Raw genomic sequence first — 11,300 nt, 5'->3', positions numbered from 1 at the left:
TGAGTAATTATAATAACACATAAAATATCACAACTTTTATCGCAAGTATCTTATATAGAAGACTATAATTGATTAAATGTCATTTTCATATGGACCAATTATTTTATCTTCATCTCGATTTGTCATGCAGATAATTGTGTTCCTAGAATTTTTGTACTGGAATGGAACCATTAATTTTCCAATTCCAGCTGATCTATTGGTGCCACAATATCCAGAATGCATTTGTGGCTTTTAAGTTTTAACGTTGGATAAGTTGGAGACACAATACCGTTAAAAGACACCAAACTGCAAAGACGGACACAGAGACCCCAAAAAGAAACAGAGTCCGGAGAGAGAGAGCCAATCTCTAATGGCGTCAAACACCTTCTCTCTTTCCATAGCTGCAGTTTCTTCTTCAGCAATCTTGTTATCTAACACAAAGACCTCTTTTACTTGCCAAAAACCCCACGAAAGGACCTTCTTATCATCTTCACTAATCGCTACAAGAACAAGTATCTACAAAATTACATCAAGAACCAGACCAACAAGCTTGAGAAAGAGTTCTAGGGGATTCACTTGCTCAGCTTCTTCTTCTTCTTCTGCTCTCCCATCAGCTCTTCTTTTTGACTGTGATGGTGTGCTTGTGGATACTGAGAAAGACGGGCACCGTATCTCTTTCAATGACACTTTCAAAGAAGTATGCATTCTCTCTTGCTTTTTTTTGTGTTCTGTGTTTGATGGTTCATTTGTCATTGGTGTGGTATTAGATGGGAATGTGAGAATTTTGTTGAACCTTTCAAATGGGTTTTCTTGCTTTGATAAATTTTGGTGAATGGTTTCCTTGGTTGCTGAAAATAATGCTTGAAAAGAAGAGAATAAGAGGTAATTAGATTGCCAATAATGGCTGTTAGCCGCTATGAAAATATTAGGCAATGAAACGTTTACGGCGAGAAGCTAGCTTTATTTTGCTCTGACTTTGATGCTATGTAATCTATGGATTAATATCCTAACACATGAATCAAATTCATGGTTCAGCGAGAACTGGGTGTCACATGGGATGTAGATTTGTACGGTGAGTTGCTTAAGATTGGAGGTGGAAAAGAAAGGTATGTCAGTCTCCTTAAAAAAAAATTTATAGCTTCTTCAGGTTACATTGGCCTCACAAAATCTATACAACATTATGTCAGACACACACAAGAAGCTCCTCGGTTTGATTTTGTTTCTTTTTTATATGCATTTTTAAGTTAGTAGTATATATGTCACACAACACACAGACACTATGTTGTGGAACCTTGAAGAGAACTAGTAATGATTTGATTCTGGTCTTTGTAGGATGACAGCCTACTTTAACAAGACAGGTTGGCCAGAGAAAGCTCCAAAGAGTGAAGAAGAAAGAAAGGAGTTCATAGCTTCACTTCACAAGAGAAAGACAGAGTTATTCATGGCCCTCATTGAGAAAAAATTGCTCCCTCTTCGGCCGGGTGTTGGAAAGTTTGTTACTATCTGATCTTAAGCTTGTCTCTGTACATATAGTTTGTTGTAGTTGTCTTTGATTACAATTTACACATACACCTGCTTGTACTGGAAACCTAAACATGAAAGTAGGTTTCATGAAATGAGTTAAGTCCTAGCTAACAGTCATCAGTCTTCTAAGAATAGTACTACATGATTTTGAACCTTAAACTTGATCTAGTTAGCTTCCATACATCATCAATAACTTCCATGAAAATTAGTGCTGTGTTGCTTCTTTGATTTCTTCTTTCTGATTTATCTTAGGCATGTGATATATTCTAATAACCGGTTGATTCCATCTTCCATTCTGAAATTTGTATTTCCTTCAAAGTTTTCTGGAGCTGCAATATAACCTGGAAATTCTGATTTTTTTAATAAAATCAATTATAACTTATCACTGAACCTTCCAGCATTCCATATGTTGAAGTTCTATCTTATGAATATGACTATGATCACAGTCAAAACAAAATGGTTCTGTGATCTGTAAAGTTCTCTTCTACTTCTGTTTTTTTGTGGGGGTGAGGGGTGGGGAAGGGGGAAGGTAGGTGTATGTCAATAAGTTTTCCTGAGATAAAAAGTTTAGATTTCCAGGTGTTTGAATTTGATGTAATTTTTCTTATCGAATTGTATAGGCTGATTGATCAGGCTTTAGACAAAGGAGTCAAAGTTGCTGTGTGCAGCACTTCAAATGAGAAGGCGGTATGCATAATCAGGTTCATAATTGTAATTGATTGTGTGATTAGTTTTCCATGACTCAAGATGGTAAAATCCAATTATTGCATATCACATGGTTTTTATTGACATTGTAAAATAATTGTTATAAGTGAAATTAAGGGGTCTCCATCTCATTGACATTCATCTCTATCAGGGTTTTACATGTTTTAAAATTATGTTAGGCTTGTGACTTGATGTTAGGATTGATAGTTCATGATCTTGCTATTTTGTCAACTTAATTTATTGGTGAACTGTATCATACTGATTATTGAACCATTTCTTATGTTGACATCTGAATTATATGCGTTGGTTTTAGGTATCTGCAATAGTAGCCTGTTTGTTGGGACCTGAACGAGCAGGAAAAATCAAGATATTTGCAGGAGATGTGGTTCCCCGAAAAAAGCCTGATCCGGTAAACTTTTCATCCCTCTTAGTATTAATATAGTAAGGTTGTGTTACCATCTAAAATTATTATTATTTGGTTTTACTTTCTCTGCATTTTAAGTTGCAACTCCATCTGTTGATGTAAAGTAAGCCAAAGTGAGAATGGAAATTCTATATGGCCTAAATTTGTATATCCTTCATGTCCTTAAATGCAACAACCTGATCAATATTTACAGTTCCAGAAACATAAGACACTTCCTCTACTTTCCATGTATACAAGATGCTCATGTGCTATTGCATCAACTTGGGATCATCTAATCATTTTGAGTTCATTCAGTGTGTGTGGTTGATGGGCGTCTTTGTTTGGCACTAAACTGTATCTATTCTTCCTGCAGGCCATCTACATATTGGCAGCCAGCACTCTAGGAGTTGATCCTTCAAGGTATTGCATCCCAGGGGCCTAAGTTATATCTGATGTTAAGATAATCAATTTAGTGAGTTTCATACTTGCTGGGTGGAGTTTGATCAATACCTGTATTCACCAGTACCTGAATTGATTTGCTAGGATTGATTAAATAGTATTTAATTACTGCAAGCATGCTACTAGTAATTTTGTACTTAACTCCTTGTTCAGCTGTCAATTGTTATTAAAACATGGTTATCATAGGCTAAAAAATTCTTTTGTTGGCATGCATTTTCTTCTGATTAAGATGCTTAAATTTGTTAGAACTCATATATTGGTTATTTCTACAGTTGTGTTGTGGTGGAGGACAGCGCCATTGGCCTTGCAGCAGCCAAAGCTGCCGGAATGAAGTGTATCGTAACAAAGAGCGGGTAACTTATAGTGTACCAACGAAAATAGTGTATTCCATGAAAAATGACTAAGCTACCTTAATGCATTTTGCTTAATTTGTGAGTTATGTTTGAATGCTTAATTTGAATAGTGGTTCACCATGTTCAGATGTTACCAATAGGCACTAAGATGTTTGCTTTTTGCTAAGATATTAAGATACTAGCTACCAATAGCGGTTCACCTTAATGCTTTTTGCTTAACTTGAATGCATCTTATAGAGGGAAATTTGAATGCTTTTTGCTTAATTGGGGAGTTATGTTTGCCTAACCAAAACCAAAGGAATTTCTACATTCCAGGTCTCCCACAACCCTTTATAATTTCAGCATTCTATTAAAATTCTCTAATACTAATTTTGTTTGTATGGATAAAACTTAGATGCAAGAAAGTACAATAATCATAACTGATGAGGCTAATTTAAAAGCCTCTTTCATCACAACGTTCACATCCTTTATTATACAAATATTGTCATGGTCTGTGAAGAATGAAGTGTGTGTGTCTACCCTTCCTTGAAAAGCAGTGCCCTGCCCAAACTTGAAAAAATATCATCTTCTTTGTTGTAAAGGTGTTGTTTGCTTCCCACCATTAAAACTCAGCAATCTTCTCTTTTCTACTTTACTTCCAAAAGCCTCTTAAAATTTACTGTCAGCATTAGCTTCATACCTTCTGCTAACATGTACAATCAGTATAATTATTAACCTTTGTAAATTCTTGTTCTTGGTGTAATCATTGAGAACATCATTTTATGCCTTAATCTCTGGTTGCAGCTATACAGCCGAGGAAGACTTTTTAAATGCAGATGCAGTCTTTGACTGTATTGGAGATCCTCCAGAGGAACGGTTTGACTTGGTGTTTTGTGGAAGCCTCCTTGAGAAGCAATATGTTAGCTAGATCCTAGATGTGTAATTTCTTGCTAGCAATTAAAAAAAAAAATGTTCAGATGTATGCTTCTTCTAAATCATGTTTTAAGACAAAACATCTATATCTATAAATAGTGTCTATTTGGAACTAGCGGCTAGCTTTTTGCTTTTTAGCTTTTATGCGCAACTTTTTAAACCTCACTTTTTCTTATATAACATCTCTCTATAGCTTGTAATCTATATTTATATATAATATCTATAAGCTAAAATGTTATACTTATTGTTGTTAAGCTCCTGTTGAGCCACATCAAGAAAACATTTCGATCAATTTCAATTGTTAGATCTATTGCCTTTTTTTTTTAGAGGAATGATCTATTACTAAATAACTAAATGAGTTAATTTAATTATTTTGTCCAAATCTATTATTACATAAAGTCATTTAAGCATTTTTTTAAAAAATTATTATTAATAAAAAATAAGATATTTTAAATGATATATTTTATGAATGTTTTCGTCTAAAATTTTAATATAGAAAGAGCCTTTAAACGATATCGTTTGCTAACTACAAAAATTACAAAGTGACATAATTGGTTAGTTTCACATCAACAGCATAATAAACAACTTAAAAGCTAAATCATAATATTTATTATTATTATTATTATTATTATTACTAGTTTACAACACTACTTTTGAGTCACTTTGGCATAGCATTTCGGACTACTTCGGTCCATTGCATTCCACTAAGTCCATTTGGTCCATTTCAATCTATTTTGGCCCAATTTAGTCCACTTTGGTCTATTTTAGCCCAATTCTGTCCATTCTAATAATTTCGGTCGATCCATTTTGGTTTATTATGGTCTAATTCAATCCATTTAGGTCCACTTTGGTATTGTTGAGGACAAATTTTTCACGCCGCATGACTTTATTTCATTAGCAACCCGCACCACATCAACATTATCATGGATTTTGAAAAAATCTCTTTTAAAGTCCAAAAGAGCCCATATTTACACAAAAAGGTGTCAAAGCCCATGGTTCAAGCTCATGGCACATCATGTCATTTTTCAGCTCATGATCCAAGCTCATGAGTCTAATCGGGGGAATATTGGGAGTCATGATTTGGAGGGCCAAAAAGTATGTTCAATAAAGCTCAAGTGGTTCAAAGTTGATAAAGGATAGCATGTTGCTTGACAGGTCTTCCCCAATTTTCTGAACTCTGACGGGTCAGTGTGGAATAGGTAAAATTTGGTAAGCCTCTCATATCACATAACACTTAAAATAATAAAACTCCTCATACTCTTTACATAAAAATTAATGTTCATCATAGAATATAAGTTTAAAAATGTAATTATATTATTTCATATAAATTATATTATTATTTTTATTTAAATCAAGTCCAAGCATATGGCTAAATATATATTAATATCTCATATCTAGCATTAAATGCTCTCCTTACTCTCCAAGATTTGGTTAAAATACAAAGAGACGATACTTACATCTCTAAAACTTCATCAAATATCAACCAACTAGTCTATGGATTAAACATATAATTTTCCAAAAAAGAAAACTTAGCCAAAAATACCAACTGCAATAGCTCCCGTAGAAGCTACAACAGCTCCAGCAGAAGCTGCAGTACCTCCAGTAGAAGCTACAGTACTTCCAGCAACAACTGCAATAGCTCCAGCAGCAGCTTAGGCAACTGACACATGTCCAAAAGTAACATCATCAATTCATTAATACCCAATCCCAGCAACTACCTACTATACCAAAAGAAGTAAGGATCTCATAAAAGAAATCTTTCCATTTTAGTTAAGAACCTTAGTCTCCAGCTGCAGTATTAGAAATAGGAAGGTCTCATAAAGGTTATATTACCAAAAATTGGAAGGTCTCATAAAGGTTATATTACCATTTTTAGCTAAACCATGAATTTAATACTAAATATTTTCCTCCAGCAGAAGATGTCATTCATATGACATCATCCAGCAGAGCTGACAGTTGTGATAGCAGATCCATCAGCATTAAAGGCTCAAACTTTCTTCTTTTAGCTAAAAAATAAAAACCCACTAACGAAACCACTTCCTTTGTCAAAGACTTTCCCTTATTTGCTAAATTTTCTTTCAACTAGTTCTAATCTAGTTACATGCTTGGCTCTATATAAAGAGGACCAAACCACACACCATGGTGGAACCATCCATCCCTCTCTCATCCTCAATATTCTGAATTGTCATTCACTTTGCTGCATATATCTTTAAACATTTCCATACTTCTCCATCTCCCTTACAAAAATATCTCTTCTTAGATAATACCATTACATCACACTTATTACACCACACCATTACACACTATCCATCTCTCCCACACTTTAATATTCTGAAAATTCACCATGTTGCTAACCAAAAACACATCTCCATCTCATTATTTATTTCTCATATAAAATCTCTCTTCTTAGAAAGCAACATAACCCATGACATAATACAAAACCACTCTAGCAGCACCTATAATCTCATGTATTTACTATATTTAACTTTCATATTATCTATCTCACATTTTCATAGATTTTACAAACACATTCCTCACAAAATACCCATACATACTTCTCAAATATCTTTAAACTCCATGTCTCACAAAGTATACATATACAAGATCCATGTCCAACAAAGTATCTACATATAATACATATTACAAACATCATATCTCATAGAATATATATATTTCTTACCATCTCCACACATCTTAAAATATATCAAACACTCTTCCAAGAACTTATTACTAAAAACTCTTTCTCATGAAAGACATATATTTATAATGCTAAAAGCCCTTCTTATGAAAAGCAAAAACTTATAATACTAAAAGTCATTCTCATGAAAGGCAACATCACTCATATTTGACTAAAAACTAAAAGAGCATTACATGAGGAAAGTCATTTAAGTGCATGATGAAAGGGGATAAACTTAACCAACCTATGCACACGGTTGGATATATTCTCTCTCTCTCTCTCTCTTCAGTTGCACCCATTTTTCTCATTCAATCATGAAGTTACCATGGAAGCACTCATAATATCATATTGTATCGCTGGACTCATTTTATCATGCTGCTAAAATGTCATAAGTCCAAAACTGTTCTACGGTTGGAGCTACAAACTGTGAAGATAACTCATTAACGCTATACGGCTGGAGCCACAAATCATATAAAGAACAAAGTGATGTTATACGGCTGGAGTTACAGACATAAAAGATAAGTCAATGTTTTCTCCACCTTCAAGATTACATTATTAAGTACATGTTAATTCATTGTTATTATACCGTTAGATGCAAGTTACTTTAATATCATCTCACTATTTAATAAAACATGATTTCACCAATATTTAATTAATGAACATACATATTAATAAATTAATCTACCAACATTGGATAAATATTATTTAAACATATACCACCGCTGGACATATATTATTTGGACATATACCACCATTTGACATGTATGATTTGAACATAAAACATTGCTACATATACCTTATTTGGACATAGACCATTGTTGGACATACCTTATTATATTGAACATTAACCATGAACTGCAACTGGATATGGATGATTTGGAACTCATTCCATTACTAGACATATGCCACTTAATCAATTATTCTCTAATATTAGAAATCACTTAATATATATAATAATGATATTCAACTCATCATTTAATCAAATCTATCCAATTAAATATGCTATTTATTTATTTCAACCATTATCATGATTCTAAGATTTTGGGCTTTATCTATTTTGTAGGCTTCAAATGCATTGGAAGCCATTATTCTATGTAGCCCAATGTCAAGTTCTAGATTGGACTCTCTAAAACAAATCCAGGTCTAGCAAAGTCACACTTCCAGCGGAAGACACGTGGCTTCACGCAAAAACCGCCCCCGACATTTATATTTGGTTTACTTATGTCCATTCAGTCTAATTAGGCTATTTTGGTTGAATTAGGTCCATTCCAACAATTTTGGCCCAATTCGATCTATTTAGGTCCACTAAAGTCTATTTGGTCCACTTCGATCCATTATAACCATTTGGTCCGCTTAGTGCACTTCTGTCCAATTTGGTACATTTGATCCACCTCGGTTCATTCAGTCCCTTTTGGATTAAGTAGGCCTTAAATTAATTCTTTTTGTAGGTTACCTTTTTAGTTTTTGGTTCAAAAAATTTATTTATTTTCTTAATTTTGGGGTTGAAAAGTATAAAACTTTATTCTATTTGAACCAAACTCTTTAGTTTTTGAATAAAGAATTTTTTAAAAAAAGGCACTAGAATTAGAGATATGAGCCCTAAAAAAACAATAAAAATGATATATATTCCAAAGATTACCTAAAAATTCAAGTTTTAATAATATAAGCATTATACTTATATTTGGAAAGGAAAAAAAAATGCTACAGTTCTAAACTTATATAATAACTTAAACTTAATGTAACATTATATGTGTTCTATGGAATGATAGTGTACATATATATTTTTTAAAAATAGTCTTGGTTAAATTTAAATTAGTCAACCGATTATGGTATATTAAAAAAAAAATTCTTTTTAATAACATCTTCTCTATTTATACAAAACAATATTATAATTATATAATTTAAATCTTTTTATTCCATTACGTTTTTAATATTTTTATAACATCTTCACTATGTATTGTTGTTGAATGCAAAGTACATTATATGTTCCATTAAAAAAACATATATATATATATATAAATACTATTAAATAACACATACACTATTTAACTTACAAATTTTACATTACATTCATATAAAATAATTGTATTACGCTTTCCTATACATTGCATGTGTTTGCGAGTAGTACTATTTGAAAACTGAAGTGTAATATTTATTTATTACTATGCTTTTGTTGAGCCATATCAGTGTAGGCGTGTAGCATTTCGGTCCAATATATCTATTCAGTTCATTGATCCTATTTGGTCTATGCGGATCTCTTCAGTTAATTATGTCCATTTGGTCCACTTTGAACAGTTTTAAATGATGAATCCTTTGTAAAGAGCACTAGAAATAAACTCCAACCATAAATTTCATTATTTATAAAAATATATCTCGTCTTATATAATACAATTATTGAATGTAAAATGTATTATGTTTCTTTTAAAAAAAAACTTACAAACTTAAAACATGATTAAATAATAAATATACATAACTTAATTTAAAAAATCTAATATATTGTATCAACTATACTTGTAGTGCTTCTTAAAAAACAAATAAAAAACTATACTTTGTAACAAACACTTAAATCTCATCCACTGTTTTCAATTTTTACTTTAAAAAAAAAAATTTGTCAAATTTGTCCGCACATTAGGCAAGTATATGACTAGTATACAATAAAATTTGAGGCTACGTTAGTTAGCTATCATTCTCACTTCATTACATGCATCTTTTTTAAGAGAGTTTTAACCTATGACATTTACTCTTGATGATAGCTCTTTATCATTAGACCAAAAAACTAATCAATTTTTAGTGTAGGTGGGGATTGAACCCCAGATCTCTTATTTAACCATTAAATATTTTATCAGTTAAACTAACTGGGACCCATTGCATTACATGCACCTGTTTATGCATTTAATTTAATTTTTTTTGGAGAGTTAGGTGCTTTGTGACTATAGTATTTTTGTTGTCTTAGTGTATTGTTGTTAAGGGCATTTTACAAATTTCTTAAATAAATAAAAAGACTGTGTTTTACAACTTTTAAAAATGCTATATTTATAATATTTTCATAACATTTTTACTACAAATATTACGTGGTAGGTTGTTATTGGTGAGTAAAAATGTAATTTCAATAGTGGCATCAAATTAGAATCATTAACAATTTACCACCTATAATTTGTTGTAAAAATATTATGACCATAACACTTCTCTTAAAAAATAATTTGTCTCTCAGTTTGAATCACCAAGTAAAAAGTAAAATTTGGCCCATAAGCAAGTGAAAAGAATTGAGTATAAAAAGTTCAAATTATTTGTTTAATTTAATTTCAAACGTGAGTTTTTTTTTAGAGTCATTTCAAACCTGAGTTGAAGTTGAGAATATTACTAAACTAGATTATATAATTAAGCTTAATTTATTTTATTGTCAAATAAGTTCGAACTTGATTGAAACGGTTTCATAAGTTTAAGACGATAATAAAAAATAAAATAAAAAACTCACTAAACATCATACAAATTCTAAACATTTTTATATTATATATGATTTCTCCATAGGGACACCAATAATTTAAAATAAATAATAGTAATAGAGGAGAACACCTTGTAATCGTTGCATTGTATGTCAAATTATCAAGGGAAAAGTTTTGCTGCTTCAAAACCTTTTCCAATTATCAATCACAATGGAGGATATTTGCAGAAAAACGTTAGTGAGGGAAAGAAAATAATAAGTTGACATGCGTTAGGAATAAAACTACAAACTAGCATCTCGAGTTCAAAAGGGTCGATTTCAATCTAAATATCGAGTTTCAAACACTCGAATTCCGCTGGTTGATCTGGGCAGTTTTTGTCGGATAGATCTCGAGTCTTATAGACTCGAGTTCTAATTTGGTACCTGAAGACAAAGAGGAACGACGAAGAATAGAGAACAAAGGAAATAGAGAAGAGAGGAAGAACGGAAGAGGAGAACAGAGGAAGAACGCAGACGTTGGAGCCCGATCTGGTCGATTGAACGAAGAACGCTGGTTGATTGAACGCTGGAGCTCCGATCTGAAGAGGAACGATGTGCAATGTCGACGATCTGATGAAGAATAGAGAACAGAGGAAGAACTGAAGCGGAGAACAGAGGAAGAATGAAGAACGTTGGAGCTCCGATCAGGTCAATTGAACGAAGAACGCTTGTTGATTGAACGCTGGAGCTCCGATCTGAAGAGGAACGATCTGCAGTGTCGAAGAACGGAGAAGAACAACGCTGGGTCAGAAGAGCTTGAGGAAGAAGAAGGAAAATCAGATGGTGAAACTTGAGTCTTAAAAACTC

The 11,300-nt window shown here is 32.4% G+C and overlaps 1 protein-coding gene across 1 annotated transcript; it reads left to right on the top strand.

The window, feature by feature from the left end:
• Positions 1-205: 205 nt before the first annotated feature.
• LOC142630527 (CBBY-like protein) lies at positions 206-4,450 on the top strand. The gene is made up of 8 exons (XM_075804516.1): positions 206-676; positions 1,015-1,085; positions 1,312-1,470; positions 2,124-2,190; positions 2,522-2,617; positions 2,985-3,031; positions 3,343-3,423; positions 4,207-4,450. The coding sequence occupies exons 1-8, from the start codon at positions 350-352 to the stop codon at positions 4,328-4,330; spliced, it is 972 nt and encodes a 323-aa protein (XP_075660631.1). The 5' UTR covers positions 206-349; the 3' UTR covers positions 4,331-4,450.
• The last annotated feature ends 6,850 nt before the right edge of the window (positions 4,451-11,300 follow it).

Source organism: Castanea sativa, chromosome 4, assembly GCF_040712315.1.
Source record: "Castanea sativa cultivar Marrone di Chiusa Pesio chromosome 4, ASM4071231v1".
In the NCBI taxonomy this organism is placed as follows: domain Eukaryota; kingdom Viridiplantae; phylum Streptophyta; class Magnoliopsida; order Fagales; family Fagaceae; genus Castanea; species Castanea sativa.
Note: the sequence above shows the minus strand (reverse complement) of the source record. Positions and strands in the feature narration are given on the sequence as shown.

Coding starts and splice junctions, on each gene's coding strand:
- LOC142630527 (XM_075804516.1), top strand. CDS start 350: ATGGCGTCAAACACCTTCTCTCTTTCCATAGCTGCAGTTTCTTCTTCA. Junction 2,618..2,984: donor CCCGAAAAAAGCCTGATCCG/GTAAACTTTTCA, acceptor TTCTTCCTGCAG/GCCATCTACATATTGGCAGC. Junction 3,424..4,206: donor TGTATCGTAACAAAGAGCGG/GTAACTTATAGT, acceptor CTCTGGTTGCAG/CTATACAGCCGAGGAAGACT.